This window comes from Acomys russatus, chromosome 28 (assembly GCF_903995435.1).
Source record: "Acomys russatus chromosome 28, mAcoRus1.1, whole genome shotgun sequence".
NCBI lineage: Eukaryota > Metazoa > Chordata > Mammalia > Rodentia > Muridae > Acomys > Acomys russatus.
The window spans coordinates 23,039,248-23,057,798 of NC_067164.1; the positions used below are offsets into that span (position 1 = coordinate 23,039,248).

Below are 18,551 nucleotides of genomic sequence, written 5' to 3' on the forward strand. Positions count from 1 at the left end.
AGAGATAGGGAGAGAGAGAGAGAGAGAGAGAGAGAGAGAGAGAGAGAGAGAGAGAGGAGAAAGGGAGAGAGAGAAGTAGGGGGGAAGAAGAAGAAAAAAAAGACAAATAAAACCAGTCTTCTTCATTACCTATTTTTGCATAATTTATTATTCAATTTTTGTTATTTTACTTGAAGTACTAAAGGATAAGAAAAAAATGGAGACTTTAGTAAGGTTGAATTAGTGTGTGTGTATATATATATATGTATACATGCATATAAACATATATTTTAGAAAAACTAACCATTGCTATATATAATGTTGTTTATTAAAAACATTTATATAAATATGTCATAACACCAAAGCTTGGATTTTCTGTGTTTTGCCTTGAACCCCTGCACTGTTAAGCACAGCATACTCACACTATCCACAGGCCTGCGGAAGTAAACAAAGTAAAGACAAGAGGCAGGAACATCCACACGCTGCATTTCTTCCCGTCCATGCCTGAGCCACTGAAACCAAATGGATGGGCGTTAATAATTAAGCAAGACTCCACCTAACGCCTTTAAGTTGGAGAGTCCAACTGGGGACAAAAAGCCCCCACATGTCTTTTAAAACCATGATTCAAATCTATTATTACTGCCACGACCTTATTAGGAAAGCCTGTGATTAACACACATGAGCATTGTGTGGTACCAGCTTAGAGATTCTGGATCGTAGCTGTGACCCAGTGGGAGGTTTTTCATGAAAATGGTCAGCTTTTCATACTCAGTAACTTATTTAAGAAGGGACAAAAAAAAAGGGGGGGGAGGGGGGACAAAGCACTTTGCAATGTGGACCATAGAAGGGTTGAGTACCCACAGTGTTGTCCCCAGTACTTATAGAGCGACTATTAATATTAATGGCCTTATGGATCTCACGTGTACTTAAGTCTATAGAAGAGAGTGTTAGAAACAATGGCTACTAAATAAATAAACTAGTAATTCAGGGGAAACGACAAATGTTTTGCAAATCTGAACGTCCCTCGTGGCGTGTTATTGAGTGGTTCCAGTAGATTCTCAAGATGACTGCTCTGCAAAAGAATGCCTTTCTGTTAGCTCCAGCAAGCACGCTGGACAAACGACAGATGTTGGGCATTTGGGGACATCTTAGGTTCATTTCCTGTTGCTGTGATACAAAATCCTGACAAAGGTGATTTAGGGGAGAAAAGGCTTGTCTTAGCTCACAGTCCTGACTGTTAAGGAGAGTCACTGCAGCAAGAGCAGAGTAGAGCAGAGCGCGGCGCATGCGTGCTAGTGCTCAGTTTGTCCTCGCCCTTTTATTCAGCCCAGGGCCGCTCTATGAGATGGTGATGGCCACGCGCAGGCTGGGTCTTCCTGCCTTAACTGACGCAACTGAGAAAAATCTCACAGGCAAGCATATACCAGACAAATCCCCCGTTGATACCCCACACGAGGTGAGGCCACAGTGTTGTCAACTTGGCAGCAAAACACCAGGCATCACAAGGACACTGCATTTTAAGGCAGTTCAGGTCTTTATTGGGGGAATCTGGAAGGGGAGGTCTCTGTAAGAACCAGAGCCTCCATTCGCTTACAGACTGAGGTGGTCCCAGGGCAGTGTGTGGGGAAGGAGGGTGAGAGCTTTAAAAAAAAAAAAAGCCCCCAAAGCAAAAACAACAAAAACAAAAACAAGATTAGAGCTGGGTGTGGTGGCGCACGCCGTTAATTCCGGCATTCGGAAGGCAGAGGCAGGCGGATCTCTGAGTTCGAGGTCAGCCTGCTCTACAAAGCAAGTCCAAGACAAAAGAAACCCTGTCTTGAGAAACCAAAAACCAAAAACCAACCCAACCCAAACCAACCAACCAACCAAAAAACCACTCAAGATTAGCCGTTGCTAGGGCGAAAGCGGAATGGTGAGTAGTTTAAGTAAAAGAATTCTGGGATGTGGCAGAGTTGAAGCACGCATCCAGGAGACGCTGCAGGATCCCCGGTCCTGAGCATCTGAATAGTGAACTCTTCAAATTTTCGATGGAAAAAAAAAAAAAAGGGCTCCAATAAAACTACATTGCAAACAATGCGCAAGAAACAGAATGGAAAGAGTTAAAAAGTTGAAGAGGCCGAGCCTGAAGAATTTGTGGTAGAAAAGGAGTGAATGAGGTTCACAGATGCTGATAATACTTGGGAACCAGAAGAAAATTTAGATTGTCCAGAGTTAGTTGAAGCATTTCTTAATTCTCAAAAAGCTGGCTTAAAAAAAAAAAAGATGGTACAAAAGGGAAATCTTTATCTGACAGCGAATCTGATGATAGCAAATCGAAGAGATGCTGCCGACACACCGAGGGGCCTTGCCAGAGGTCTTGATCCTGAACGAATCATCGGTGCCAGCGGCAGCAATGGAGGGTTACTGTTTCTCATGCAATGGAAGGATTTGGATGATGCTGGCTTGGGGCCAGCAAAAGGGATAAATATAAAATGTCCTCAGATTGTCATCGCCTTCTATGAGGAGAGGCTGGCTTGGCATTCTTGTTCCGAAGATGAAGCGCAATAATTATTTGCATATATATGCATATATACATATATGCATAAACACATACATACATACTCACATATATATACATACATACTATACACACACACACACACACACATATACACACACACACACACACACACCACACACATGCAATCTTGATCTTGGGTTTTGAATTACCAGTGTGAAAAACATAGTGTTCTAATGAAAATCGACTTTGCTGTGCTGGGTTTGAAAGTATTGACAGTGGTTGGCATATTACTAGGTTTTGTTTTGCACCACAAGGCGCTGAGTCCATTGAGCAAATAAGAGCTTTCTGTAGTTGCTTCCTTTAACAACAGAATGTTGGATACCGTGTTGTATCTCCTCGGCTTTGAAGAACAGCTTCTCTTAAATGCTGGGGAGATTTTACAGTCATTCCTCCGTCAGAACTCATTTTTAACTGGGACACAGAAGAACCATTCTGGTTTTTTGTTGTTGTTTATATGCGTGTGAAACTGTTTTTTTGTTTTGTCTTGTTTTCTTTAAATACTCAAAAGAACCAAAGACAAAAGCACAAGTTGATGAGATTCCACCATCATGAACATTTTCCTGAAACCACAGCCTTTCAAATTAAGCAGATTTTGTAATTTATTTGATAGTTTTAAGGGCAACCACCTCAGAATTTATGTATTATCATGTAAACACAGTAGTTTATTTACAAAATTTTGTCCATACCAACTCCTTCTCCAGAAGATGAAATTAGACAAAGTAGCAGTATGATTTAATGACAAGACTTAAGCCAAGTGTGGCGGTGCATGCCATTAATCCCAGCACTCTGGAGGCAGATGGGTCTCTGACTTAGAGGCCAGCCTGGTCTCCACAGCGAGTCTGCCAGGCTGTACAAAGGTTCCTCTGGTGAGCCGTTCCTCTGTCGAAAGTTGAAATCTGTACTAAAATTTTATGATTCATGGAATCTGTTTGCTGTGGAGATGGAATTGTCATTAGAGATGTTGGCAATTTACGGCCTGCCGACATAAGCAAGTGAAGAAACTCTGCTAATATCAGTTAATGACCTGCGTGCTTTTTCTTCGCCCTGACTCATTCCTTAATGGTAGGATCAATGTTTTTAGTATTTGGTTCCGGTTCGATGAGCCAGAAAAGTAACTTTGTTGTATCAGAATGTCATCCAACTGTATATTTACTTTATTGTAAATAACGGTGAACAGTGGTCAATAAATAGTTTTATATTCTTAAAAAAAAAAAAAAAAGAATTCCACTGGGTGTAGAGGTACATGCATTTAATCCCAATACTCGGGAGGCAGAGGCAGGTGGATCGCTGTGAGTTTGAGGCCAGCCTGGTCTACAAAAGCAAGTCCAGGACAGCCAAACTACGCAGATAAACCCTGTCTAAAAAACAAAACAAAAACCAAACCAAAACAAGTATATGTATATATATTTGGTTTTTCGGGACAAGGTTTCTCTGTGTAGCCTTGGCTGTCCTGGACTCACTTTTGTAGAGCAGGCTGGCCTTGAACTCACAGCGATCTGCTTGCCTCTGCCTCCCAAATGCTGGGATTAAAGGCGTGTGCTACCATGCCTGGCCAAAAACCATCTTTTATGAACAGCCAATATCAAGGGTCTTCAGGGGTCAGGTGGGGCAGGAATCTAGGCTTTAATTCTGGGATGCTAATTACTGTGGTTTATGGAAACTGCTGCTATTTAACCAAAACATAGGAACTTTTGACAATGAAGTTGGCCACAGCTAATACTGCTGACTTTGGCTTCTAGGGATGGGCAGAAAAGGTGTAGTCATGGTCCATATAGCTGTTTCCCAGAGGATGAGGTTGGCATCCTCATCAGGGGATCATGGGGGCAGTCTCTGGTATTGAAGGACAAGGATGCTATAAAGGACCAGTCCTTCTTCAGTGGCCTCCAAGCATGCTATCTTCCCACCTAATGTAGGTTTTGGAGAGAGAAGATGCCATGAAGGAGGGCCGTTCTTGATGGCTTCCAAGCCTGCTTATGATTATTGAGCTACCTAATGCTCTCCCCTCAAGAGTTAAGACCCTAAAGTCATTTCAAAGAAGTACATAGCATCAACCTGGATGTTCTAGATGATGCTGGGAGTATAGAAGGGCTCAGGGTTTCTACTCTTAATTGACTTTCTGGAGGATGACCAAGGAACAAAATAGAGCTAGATGGTTCCAGGACCATCTGAGTGTGAACACTTTGTAAAGAGTAGATAGAAATTAAGACAGTAGTGGAGTGCACAAGATTCAGAGTTCAATAGCATCAGTACTAAGATCATGAGATATTTAACCCAACTTGACTACGAATACCTGGATATCCTTTTTACCATTGGGATGGGGACGTTGACATGCTCTTAGTTTGATTTTGTATGGCAAGGGAAACAAAAGCAAACTTACCAGGAATATAAAAACAAGCAATGTGTTTATGGCTAAGAAAAGGATGAGAGACCTTTATTTGATTATAGCGGAGGTGGCTGTGATCACTCATCCGGCTCGTCACTAGCCCATCCAGAGGCTGTAAGGCCTGGCTTATGGTTTGTTTGGTTTGTATTGTTGACAATCTCACTTTGGGTGATACTTTCTTCCGGTGTGTTTAAGACCATGCAGGGGGCCAAAATGAAGCATTTTTGCCATTTGCTAAGGCTAGTTGAAGGTCTGGCCCTTGGGAGTTGCTTAGGAAAAGCCCCTGGCTCCTTTGCCTTTCTGTTAGCAGTTGTTAGATGACTGGGAGGGTTAGTCAGGGCCCTACTTGGCAGTGGCTTCACTTGGAAGCATGGAAGACAGTTTTATTCTGTGCTGATATTCTTCTTGTGGAACGGACAGTGGTTAGAGTCCACCTGGTGAGGTTTCCAAACAAAGCAACAGCTGACTTACCAGGATACAAGGTCATCTTGAGACATGTTTCATTGTCCCTGGGACATAGCTGACATTGGAGGACAAGGGGCACAATGTCCCTTTTAATCTCTCTTTCAACATTAGGATCGCCCCTAGTATGTTGAATGAGCCGCCAGAAAGTCTGTTTCACTAGTCTGGTACTTTAGTAAGTGTGTAATATTTAGAGCTTAGGCAAAACCCAAATACCTTTAATAAATCTTGTTTAGTTACCTGGGTCTTGTCTTCCACATATCTTATGTAACTTAATTAGAGCTTCTGGGACTTGCTTAGGCTTTCCAGTTTTCTTTCCCATTCTGGAAAAGCATCTGCCATCTCAATCTCCTAACATAAATCATCCTTACTAAAAGCATTTCAATTCTTACATCTTTCTAATATTTTCCCTTACTTACAGATTCCCTTTTATTTTTCCCTTGGTACCATAAGACACAGTAACATTAACAAGTACATTTATCATATTCAAAGAGAGTTGAATCCCAACTACACATAGCATAATGTGTAAGTTAACATTACCCGTATACATTGTGCTAGACCATGAAACTTTGTAAGTTCCTAGGAAAGTCCCACAGAAAACAAGACAATCAAAAATCTTTTCCTGTTTTTCATGGTCTAAAGAGATATCTACCATTTCCAAGCTTTGGTTCTGAATGAGCCCAGTTAGCAAATGGAGATTGCAGATACAAACATCTTCCAACTGATGTTTTTATTTTCCAGTGGAAATTAACAAAGGAAGCCTTGCTAAACTGTGATGGTGGAGTGATGGACTGGGGACTTTAGGTGGACTGTGATGGTCGAGTGATGGACTGGGGACTTTTAAGTAAAGAGACTCTCCTTGGCCTTTCCCTCCACAGGCTCACGTTATATAAATACAACAACCTTTTAGTTGGCTCTCAAAGGCACAAGACTTTGACTTTGGGCCATTTTGTTCTGTTTTCAACCTCTTACAGAGTCCAGGAGCATCCTGACCAGGGGAGTTTGAAGGGCGCTTTGAGAAGGGTAGATCTTGAATCTCAAGTGACAGGGTCAAATCTTAGCTCTTGTGCTAGTTCCTTGGTGAGCTTAAACAGTGGACAGTTACCAAGATAATACAAAAGGCATGTATGTGCATCTCTCTGTAACTGAAGATAGCTGATGGCTACCTTTTCTGAAGTGTCAGAGAAGGAAGAGAAGGAAGGCAGGGGTGTAGGCCAGAAGGAGGCCGTTGAGTCCAGTTATCAGCAGGCTTCTCCCCCATCTCTAGAAGCCAAAGTCAGGAATCTTAGTCACGGCCAACTTCATTGTGAGAAGTTCTTATGTTTTGGTTGAATAATAGCAATTTTCAGAAACCATAGATAGCGTTTAGATTCCAGAACTAAAGCCTGGATTCCTGCCATCCAACCCCTGTAGATCCCCAATAAAAAGAAATGGTTACTGGTCATCTGATGGTCTTTTATTCATAATTCATTATTTGTTTACTACTAAAAATGGCCGATCTCAGTACATACACAGATACCCCCATAGATATCCCCACAGATACAGACACACACACACACACACACACACACACACACACACTCCCACAGACAGACAGACAGACAGACAGACACACACACACACACATACAGAGGAAGCTTTTCACCCTCCTTCCCCACGCTCTGCTTCTGCCTGGTTTTGTGAGCTGACGGAGGCTCTGGTTCTTACAGAGACCTCCCCTTCCAGGTTCCCCTCAATCAAGACCTGCACTGTCTTAAAATGTGGTGTCCCTGTGGTGGCTGGTGTTTTGCAGTCAAGTTGACACACTGTGGACTCACGTAAGGTGGAATATCAATGTGGAACTGTCTGGTGTGTGTTGGCCTGTGAGATTTTCTCAGTTGGGTCAGTTGTGGTGGGAAGACCCACCCTGCACGTGGCCAGCGCCACTTCACGCCTTGGTTTCCAGCACTCAGAGCACAGAGGCAAGGGCGTCTCTGTGAATTCAAGACTAGTCTGGCCTACATAGTAAGTTACAGGCCAGGCAGGGCTCCACTTTGAGACACTGTCCAAAAAATGGAAGGAGGGGACAGGAACCCTAACTTACACACCCCAAACGATTTGACTAAAGGGATCGGGGTAATCAGTTCTACCAAAATGACCTAATATTGTCTTTACTTAAATTCCTATCAGAATCAGGATTAGCCATTTTATAACATGTATAGCATATCTTAGAAATATAATAGGTTTAAAGAAATACACAGTCCCTTCCCTTTAGGCTGGAGGGAGTCACAATTTATTAATAGTAATTGTTTACTTAATTATTAACCCAGAGGACTGGAATTCATGGGTATAATGAAGTTTTGTATAATGGATCAAACTAACAGACACTGAAGTTTTTCCCAGTAACATAAGATCTACGGTTATTAATGCCATTTACCTAATGTGGGGGAAACAGTCTATTGGGAGAACTCTAATAAATATCTTAAATGTTTCATTTAGTAAAAGGCTAACTGTTTTTGTAACTCAGGTTTTTAAATTTTATTTTTAATCGTCTGTGTCTCTGTGTGTCCATGTATAGGAATGTGAGTGTGTGCACAGATGTCTGCAGAGGCCAAAAGATGATGTCAGATTGAAGCCAGAGTTACAGCTGACAACTTGGGTGCTGGGAACCAAACTTGGGTCCTTTATTAGAGGAGTGTGTTCTCGTGACTCTTTCTCCAGCTCCTGTGGGCCAGATTTTATAAACACTAGGAAGAGTTCACCTTAGCACTCAAAAAAAAAAAAAAAAAAAAAAAAAACAAAAAACAAAAAACAAAACAAAACAAAAAAACCTCACAGAATTTACCTTATGAAATGCTCATTTCTGGAATTTTCCATTTAATATCTTTGGATCATGGTTGAGTGTAGATAACTAATACAATAGAAAGTGAATATGGATAGGCATCGACTACTATAAAAGCTACTGAATGACCTACTGGCCAATGGCTTTTTTAATATAATGCACCATTTTGAACATTTGCAGCATATAGAATATGAATAATAAGTGTCTATTCATTAATGTATGTGGGTCCATGGTAAAGCTATCAGTTATACTAAAAAGACAGACAGACCCACAATTCCATCAGCTGACATTTGTAGAGGGAGTGAAGAAAGCAGTGTCTTGGTCAGGAAACTTGTCACTAAGTATGTTCTTTTTTTTTTTTTTTTTTTTTAAGATTTATTTATTTATTATTATGTATACAATGCTGTCTTCATGTACACCTGCAGGCCAGAAGAGGGCATCAGATCACATTATAGATGGTCATGGGCCACCATGTGGTTGCTGGGAATTGAACTCAGGACCCCTGGAAGAGCAGTCAGTATGCTTAACCTCTGAGCCATCTCTCCAGCCCACTAAGTATGTTCTTACAGGATGAGTTCACTCAAGATGGTTACCCTGGAAAGAGAATTGGGTCAGAACCTGGCTTGTTGGGCCTGAGTTAAGTTTCTGAAATCTGCACCATTTCCTTGTCTCACCACATGGAGATTGTTGAATTTGGTGATGGAGAAAGACGTCAAAGACCAGACATCACAGGTGGTAGCACCTTGGTTGTTCACCAAAGGGTAGCATATTAGGCCCCTGTAGATGAACCCTGCTTGCATTGGTGTGGTAGCAAAATCAGAAGACTAACCTGCAAATGTACAGTGAGAAACCAAACAGTCAAATGGACCGACACGTCATCTCTTCTTCTAGAATTATGGGAAATCAAAGATTGGAAGCAGGGAGGTACATAAAGAGAGTTAATACATCAACTCTAAAACCATGGCCACGAGGTAGCTGTTTGCAACCATTTCCTGGAAAAAGGCAGAGGGACAAAGCAGCTTGGACTGATTCAGGATGTGAAAAAGGCAGTGGGTCAGAGCAGCTTGGACAGATTCAGGATGTGAAAGAGGCAGTGGGACAGGTTCAGGGTATGAAAGAGGCAGTGAGACAGATTCAGGATGTGAAAGAGGCAGTGGGACAGATTCCCCTCTCCCGTCACTGGCTATGTGATCTTTAGTTTAACCATAGAGTGATTTCTCCCTCGTAGGGTCGTGCTGGGGACTGATGATGGCACAGGTAAGGAGACTTGCAGCTAGTTGTTCTCGAAGTGCCTGCAACTATAGAGGCTGCTGTGCTGGCACTGGGCTCCCATCTGCAGAGGAGAACTTAGAACAACAATACTTTCTTCTCCGGGTGCCACTTTTTCTAGACAGGCACAGATAGCTTTTCTGGTAATAATCTTTTTCTTTAAATGCTGTTCCAAAAAATATCTTAACATCTTAATATTTAAGGTCTGTTTTCCTGAGACTTAGTTTGTTTGTTTGTTTGTTCTCTACCACTGAGGAGCTACATGTGTGAAAGGGGCGTGTCAACATGTTCACACACATGTGAAGACCAGAGGGTGATGTCAGTGTCTTCCTCTTTTGCTCTCCACTTTCTTTTTCTGAGACAGCCTTTGTCACTGAACGTGGAGCAGCTGGCCAGTTCTAAGCATTCACCTGTCTCTATTCCCCACTCCTGTGCTACCATGCCTGGAGCGTTACCTGAGTGTTGGGGATCCAAACTTCGGGTCCCTATGCTTGCATGGCAAGCACGTTACCCATTGAGCCATCTTTTTAGCCCTTCCCTTATTTGCTGTTTTTGTTATTGTCTTTTTTTTTTTTTTGAGACAGTCTCACTATGTAGCCCAGGCTGACCCTAACACAATCTTCCTGCCTGAACCTCCCAAGGGCTGTGATCTCAGGTTTTCCTTGCCACGCAGGGAACATTTTGTTACTTTTCACTTGTTTCTTGTGTTACTTGTTGCTTTAGAAACACCTAACATGGCCAAGGGCTTCTAAATTGCTTTCTTTTCACTAGTGTTAACTCTCCCTGGGAAACTTAAATCTAAATTATAGGAAACGTTCTTTATTCCCGCCTGAAGTTAGATGAAAATTGCCCTTTCTTGCCATGGAGAGATGCCATGGGTGTCTATGAATGGTCGCATTATTAGCTTGCAGCTGAATGACCCTGGTGCCTCTTCCAAAGTGTCTCATGCAGGCTACGCTTTCTTCCCTTTTAACATGCTTGCAAAATGCGCAGAGTTGTAAGAAATAGTGCAGTGAAATCCTGTCTATTCCTCACGCTCTCTCCCCACTGGTCATCTCTAGCATATCGGTCAATGACTAGCGTCTTCAACCAGTAACTGACCGCTCAGCTTTATTCAGCTCTCGCCAGCTCATATTGACTCTCGTTCATCATTTCACCGTTAGTTTTATACAAATTTCCCGTCTCCATATATTTGTGTGGTCACACGCTTACTGGTCATTTGTGTATCTTCCCTATAGAAATGGCTACCTAATTGGCTTATACTTTGTTGTTCTGCAACACTCGGTATAGCATTCAGGCTCTCGTGCATGTTGGGTAAAGGCTGTACCACCGAGCTATAGTCCCTTCATGTTTTCACTTGTTTTACTGTTCCTCGGATGTCCTGGATATTAATATCCTACATGTATTCAAGTTCTTTAATTATTGTAACTCACCATCTCACTGTTAGTATGTATCTTTCAGTACACGTGAGTTTTTCACTTTTAAAAAAAATATTTATTTATTTATTTATTTATTATTCTGCCTGCATGTACACCTGCAGGCCAGAAGAAGGCACCAGATCTCACTATAGATGGTTTTGAACCACCATGTGGTTGCTGGGTATTGAACTCAGGACCTTTGGAAGAACAGCTAGTGCTCTTAACCTCTGAGCCATCTCTCCAGCCCGAGTTTTTCACTTTTGAGGAAGTCTAAGGTATCTACTTTTTTCTTTGTTGCCTGAGTTTTAGTGTCCTAAAGCAAGAAACTATTGCCAAATCCAGTGTTGTGAGGCCTTTCCTCTGTTCTTAACTTTTTTTTTTTTTTTTTAAAATAACTTTGGGTCTTCCTGTTTGGGGCTTTGGGCAACTTTGAGTTAAAAGCATAGAGATCCATAACTATTTATTTATTTATTGTTTTTGAGACAGGATTTCTCTATGTTATCTTGGCTGCCTGGACTGGCTTTGTAGGCCAGGTTGGCCACAAACTCATAGCAATCCTCCTGCCTCTGCCTCCCGAGTACTGGGATTAAAGGCATGTGCCATCACGCCCGGCTCATAACCATTTCTTTTAAAGACCATCTCTCACCACTGAAGAGCACTTTACAGGATCTTTGTGTTTGTGTACGTGTCTGTCTGTCTGTGTATATGTGTGCGTGGATACGCATATCTGTGCATGCATGTGCAGGGACCAGGGCAGGTGTCCTGCTCCATCACTCTCCCGACTATGCCTTTGAAACAGGGTCTCTCACTGAACCCGGAGCTGACCACTCTTCCCACCTTTAGACTAGCCAGTCACCAAGCCATGGCAGTCCTCTTGTTTGTGCTCAGGCCTAGTGCTGACTTTACAGGTGCATGTGACACCTCTGACTTTTTACAAGAGTGCTGGAGGCCAAACCCAGGCCATCACATCTGTACATCAGGGACTCTTACCCATAGACATTTCCCATCTCACTTTTATTTTTAAGACATGGTCACACATAGCCTAGGCTGGCCTCAAACTCACCCGCTGCCTGGGGGTGACCCTGAGTTCCTGTTCTTCCTCCTGCTCCTAGCAGCCTGGATCTAGGCATGGTCCACCACAACCTGGCTCCTTTACAAGGTTTTTTTTGGAAGTCAAGGAATTCTACTTCATAAAACCGAACCTGCCCAGTTCTCTTTTTATAGGTCCTGATTTTAATGTCAAACCTGGGAACATCTTGCTTATTCCTTGATCTCAGATTTTTTCTTTCCCTATGTCCTTTTTATATTGAAATGTGTGATCTGTTTTTTATCTTTAAAAAAAGATTTATTTATTTATTTATTATGTAGTATTCTGCCTGCATGTGTACCTGCAGGCCAGAAGAGGGCACCAGATCTCATTATAGATGGTTGTAAGCCACCATGTGGTTGCTGGGAATTGAACTCAGGACCTTTGGAAGAGCAGACAGTGCTTTTAACCTCTGAGCCCTCTCTCCAGCCCTGTTTTTTATCTTTTAAAACTGTGAGTCTCCATTGTCTTGCTGAGTTTTGTTAGACCTAGACCGTTAGAAATTACTTAGGTAAGCCTTGAGAAACATGTGATGAGCTAAGTCAGACGAAGTCATAGAAGATCCATGTACTGAAGAACACACATCAGACATGTAGACCCCACCTTGCCGTGTGCTTCTGGTGGTTAACAGGTGTGAGCTTAAGACCAGAGGTGTGCGTGTGCATGTGCCAGTGCTAGTGTGTGCGTACGTGGAGGGAGAAAATCCTCTTACTTACTCTACTTCCTTACCTACCTTTCCTTTGCAAATCACCCTGTTAGGTGTCAAGCCCATCTTTAGAGACCAAAAGACCACAACGAAAAGCTCAAGATGGCTTCTGGTTTCATCAGCCCATCAATGTCCCATGTGACAAATCACGGTGTTTCTGCTTCTTTCTGCCTCCCTGGTGGGCCTTGTTACACACGCATCTCTTTTCTTGTCACAGAGAACCACACTCAGCTTACAAGAATTTCCAGCTGACAAACAACCGATGTGCTCTCCATTCTTGGTATGATAGGTGTGTGTGTGTGTGTATGTGTGTGTGTGTTGTCCCAGAAGATAAGCAGGACTGACTGTGTGCTGTTTGGGATCAAGGGCAAGTTCAGAAAATGTACTCAACTGCACGAGCCTTGGGAAAGTGTACAACAATCGGCCTGGTAAATCAAATCAACTCTCATGACTCTGTCTCAGAATTGTCTAAGAAGGGAGTGTTGGCTGGCCTTGAACACCTCCTGCTTCTGCCTCCCACGTGCTGAGGTGACTGACATGAGCCACCATGTCCAGCTGTAGGTTTGATCTGGCAAATCCCCCTTTTTAAACAAATTAAAGTTGGGTGGGTGGGGTCTTAGGTAACAAGCTCCTGTGGACCTAGAATACACATGTAATAGTCCCTTGGTCTATGACAGTGTCCCCAGTCTAAGAACTGAAGGAAAAGCCTGAAAGGCAGTTCTCTTCCATCACCCCTGCCATCCTCTCCCACCCCCCACATTTCCTGAGCCCAAACTGGTCCACTGTTGCAGTTACATTAGCAAATGTCACCATGGCTGGAGAGATGGCTTAGCTGGAAAAGGCACTTGCAGTGTAAACCTGGAAACCTGAATTCAATCCCTTGAACCCAAGCAAAGGTGGAAGGACAGAATCAACTGCACGAAATTGTCCTCTGACCTCCACATATGTGCCATGGTAAGCATGTTGCTACCTACACATACGATGCATGCATGAGTACATACACATAAATTTTTTAAAAAAATCACTCAAAGTGTTCATTTACTTGTAAGATGTACTGGCTAGTTTTATGTAAACTTGACACAAGCTGGAGAGGAGGGAACCTTAATTGAGAAAATGCCTCCATAAGATCAAGCTGAAGCCTGGGCACGGTGGCTCACTCCTATAATCCCAGTACTTGGGAAGGCAGAGGCAGGCAAACCTCTGTGAGTTTGAGGCCAGCCTGGTCTGCAAAGTGAGTCCAGGACAGCCAAGGCTACACAGAGAAACCCTGTCTCGAAAAACCAAAAACTTACCTTCCCTAAGTGCCTCCCACCCCACCCAAAGATCCAGCTGTAGGGCATTTTCTGAACTAGTGTTTGATGGGGGAGGGCCCAGCCCATTGTGGGTAGTACCATCCCTGAGCTGAGGAGCAAGCCAGTAAGTAGCACCTCTCTGTGGCCCCTGCCTCAGCTCCTGCCTCCGCTCCTGCCTCCAGGTTCCTGCCCTGCTTGAGTTCCTGTCCTGGCTGCTTTTAATGATGAACTGTTACATGGAAGTGTCAGAAAAAATGGTCCCTTTCTCGCCCCCTCCCTTGCCCCGGTGACTTTTGGCTGTGGTGTTTCATCACAGCAACAGTAACCTAAGACATAAGGATAAGTTCCAGTCTTCTGAGCTAAAGAAGCCTTTTCAAGGATAGAGAAGAAATATTTTATTTGGGGCTGGAGAAATGGCTCAGGGGCTCAAAGCCCTGTTGTTCTTGCAGAGGACCTGGATTCAAGTCCGAGCACCTACATAGTGGCTAACAACCACCTGTAACTACAGCTCCAGGCCATCTAATGCCCTCCTCTGGCCTCTGTGGGCACCAGGCACATACATAGTGCAGGCTCATACATAGAAAATAAAATATCTTAAAAAAATTTATTTTGTATAATAAACTGTGTTTCCTTTCATTCAGTGTAGTATTTACTCTGCTGATACTAATCTTCCAATAATATTTCACAGTGAAAAGCCAAGGATAAATGTTCCCCTGGCCACAAAGAGCCGAGCAGATCTGGAATGTGATCTAATGAGTTTCTGACAGAAGTGGGGAAAGAGCCAGGATTGCAAAAGCCGTCTTGAAAGGGTTCTGGCATTTAGCCTTAGTTTAAAACTCTCCTCCAAAGGGCATTATTTATCCAGATGACTTGCTAAGCTGTTATCCAGATGGTCGCATCTCACAGAATCAGCGTTGCCAGCTTTGTACCTTTTACCATGTATTCTCATCCAATAAATGTCACTCCACAAGTGTGAGTGATCTGCACTCTTACCCAATCTGTGTGTGCTTAGCGCATTGAGTGACATCGTGAGAACCTCTGTTCCCTCTGCTCCTTTTGTGTCCCCCAAAATCTTGCTTTTCCCCAGAGGGGGGGAAAAAAGGACCAAAGCTAAAAGATGGTGGCATCTCCCACCATTTATATCTGACGCTTTGGAAGCCTCTGATTTCAAACGCCCAAGTGAACGGTACACTCTCCTGAAAGCGTGTATTCTATGTCCACATAAGCTTGTTATCTAAGATCCCATACACTTTAACTTGTTCAAAAGGGGGGAACTTTGTAAGTGAAAGTCACAACTGAACATATAGTGGCTCATGTCAGTCACCTCAGCACTTGGGAGGCAGGCATAGTTTGAAGTCAGCAAAGGCTTCATAAAGGGGCTCTATTTGAAACTGCCAACAATGGTGGTAATAGCATCATTCATACTTTTGTTATCAAGTACCATGTAGTTCTTCCAGCATAAATAAGACTATCAAAGCCTGGGAAAATGGCATTCTGTGGCCAGTACATGCTCCTTGAAGACACATCTTCCATTATACTGCATGATGGAAAAACATCTCCCACCTACAGATGGAAAGTCCAGATCTTATTGTTTGAAACTCTTTTTTACCTGTGACTGCTGCAGGAGCTAAGATGGTGCTTTATGGAAGGTTTGTCTGCCCTGGGTCTGTGGGGAGAGGCAGTTGTAACTACTCTGCTTGGGACACGGGCTTTGGAAGGGTTTTGCCTCTTACTAGTTAGGTGACATTGGTTAAACTTGCTCTGTGCCTCAGTTTTCCCATCTGTAAAGTGGGAAGAATAATGGCACAGACCTCACCCCATTTTCAAAAAGGCTAAAAAAACACTCCTAACTGTCTAGCCAGCCTCCCAGGGACGGCTAACTGCTGCCATGCGCCAGGGACTAACATTTCTGTCCATGACAAACCTTGCACATATAACCATAGTCTCCTGAGATTATACTCCTGGTGACTCGTAGTCAGCCTGTGGAAGTCTGTTCACACGAGAATGAAGTCATCAAATGACACTCTCCTTAGGATGTGTCCCCGTTGTTAAGTGACACAGGAGTGACACAGGATTCTGTACTCCACTGTGAGCGCTATGTGGGGCTTTGCTTATCTTCCTTCAAGTCATAATTTATCAGGAGGCATGCTCCTTGCCACAGCAATTTTTCATGTGCTTTTTGGGGCCAGCCGGTAAGGAGCAAAAAGGACGAAGGAGCCACCCACTAACGGCCAGGGCTGTCGCAGTGCTATGAACCAGAGCCTCCTGGGTGTCTCTGCCATGAGTGCTGTGAGCAAACGCGGAGGGCTTACATTATGCTGTAATTCACTGGCAATTAGAAGTGAGAATGACAAGGGCTATCTGTTTTGCTTTCCCATGATTCTTATAGACTCGGAGACACAGGTCAGCTATGGGGGAATAAAGAAGGGGCCAACCGATAAGTTATCAGCACAGAGATAAAAGCTGTTTTTACTTCATCCTAAGTTTTGAATGTCATGAGTCAGGTGACCTGGAGTCACCTTAAGAGTCTGTGATGACTTGGCCTCCTGATCGGCAGATATAAGGGGCATCATTAAATCTATAAGGTCAGCTCCCCACCACAAGAGTGCTGGCAAAACAAACAACAATAAACACACACACACACACAAAAACCAAATCAAAGCCCCAACACTCATAGTGAAGGTTCCCAAATATAAATGATTTCTAAACAGAACCAGCAGTGACTTTTTTTTTTTTTTTTTAAATCCACATTTTCTTGATTTCTAAAACCAGTCACCTTCATTCACCCAACAGATGACTGTAAGGGTCCACCTACACTCATGGATTCTTTTTCTTAGAAATAGATGGAGCTCACAACCCCTAAAGGAACTCCCTCCTACTAGCATGTGGACCCAATATGGTCTGAATTTCCATGCAACACCTCTTAGTAACAAACACTGCCCAAGTATGGAGAAAATAACTTCTCTTCTTCTTAGTTCAGAACATTTTACTCAGTTTATTTTCTCAGGACAGCAATGCACTTAGCTCAAGGATACCCTATATGGTACCACTAGTTAAGCCAAACAGCCACCCCATTTTCCTTTGACAAGAGTTTCTTGGACCTGGGCAGTGAGATGCAAAAGGAAGTCTTCTGAGTAGCCAATGGGAAGGGTTTGTATCCTCAGCTACGGAAAACCTTATCCACCCACATCCCTTCTTTCTCACTTGGGATGGTGCAGTAAAAGTACATTACTTGATGTTGTGGCATCCTGATGCCATATACACTACGACAAATATGAGGACCCAAAGCCACCACATTGAGGACGACTGAAAAGAAGGTGGAAAAAATAAGTCCTTGATGATGTCATCAAATGTCCAGTTCCACCAATCTCCAAGCACAATGAAGGTCAATTACAAGTCTCCATTTCAGGTTGGTACAGTACCAGATTCTCTCTACTCATCTCCTGTGACTGGGTAACTGACCACTCACCCTGACCATGACAAGTGCCCTCTCTTGCAAGCATGGCTTTGTGAAGATTCATTTCACAACAACGGGACAAGGTTCCTACTTTCTAGAGTTGCACACCAAAGCATGTAGACCGATTGTCCCCCAACAAAATTGATTTAAAACTTCAACAAATAGATGAAAGAGCTAGACATTAGGTGTAATAGCTGCATGGCATTTTGAAATATAGTGATGGCCTTTGAGCCAGTGACTTTGAGTGCTGGCTGCTCTTCCAGAGGACCCGAGTGTAGTCCCCAGCAGCATAACAGGTGGCTCACAACTCTGGCTCTAGGAGGTCTGGTACACCTTTTGGCCTCTGTACACACCTGTGTGCATGACCATGCACTTAAGCACATACACACACACACACACACCACACAGACACACACACACAGATGCACACACAAAACATAAATTTTTAAAAATGCTGAAATTGTAAGCTTTGTTATGTGTATTTCATCCCACTTTTTTTTTTTTTTTAAAGAAAGGCAACAGCAACAACCATCCTATGTCCATTAGAATAGCTAGCATAAAAATAACAAATGCGAGCTGGGTGTGATGGCACATGCATTTAATCCTAGCACTTGGGGGTGGGCAGAGGCAGGTAGATCTGTGAGTTCAAGGCCAGCCTAGTTTATACTGTGAGTTCTAGGACAGCAAGGGCTATGTAGTGAGACCCAGTGCCAAGAAAAACAAAACAAACGTTGGTCAGAATATGGAAAAACAGAGCGTTTTAATCTCTTATTATATAGCCTTGGCTGACCTGGCATTTCCTGTGTAGGCTAGCCTGGCCTCAAACATACAGAGATAAATCTACCTCTGCCTCCTCAGTGCTGGGATTTAAAGCTTGTGCCACCGTGCCTGGCCAAGAACTGGAACTGTTGCTGGCAATTTAAAATGTCATAGTCAGCTGGGGAGATAGATGACTTGGTCGGCCAAGCGCTTGAAGCACACACGTGAGGACCTGAGTTCAAAGCCCCAGAACCTACATAAAGTTAGATGTAGTAGTGCTGGGATTATAGACATATTGGTCGGGGCACTCTTAGGATAAGATGGGAGCCAGAGGGAGGAGCCAGAGGGAGGAGAGTCC

At 43.2% G+C, this 18,551-nt stretch overlaps 1 protein-coding gene and 1 pseudogene across 4 annotated transcripts in view; one reads left to right on the plus strand and one right to left on the minus strand.

Moving 5' to 3' along the window:
* Tmem150c (transmembrane protein 150C) overlaps window positions 1-18,551 on the minus strand; it is a 79,982-nt gene that overhangs the window by 18,407 nt on the left and 43,024 nt on the right. For all 4 annotated transcript variants that reach the window (XM_051170639.1, XM_051170635.1, XM_051170637.1 and 1 more), the window contains exon 2: window positions 402-491. In XM_051170639.1, coding sequence (XP_051026596.1) covers window positions 402-481 — 80 coding nt within the window. In that variant the 5' untranslated portion in view covers window positions 482-491. The remainder of the gene's footprint in view (window positions 1-401; window positions 492-18,551) is intronic.
* On the plus strand, window positions 1,265-2,526 carry LOC127210458 (chromobox protein homolog 3-like; annotated as a pseudogene).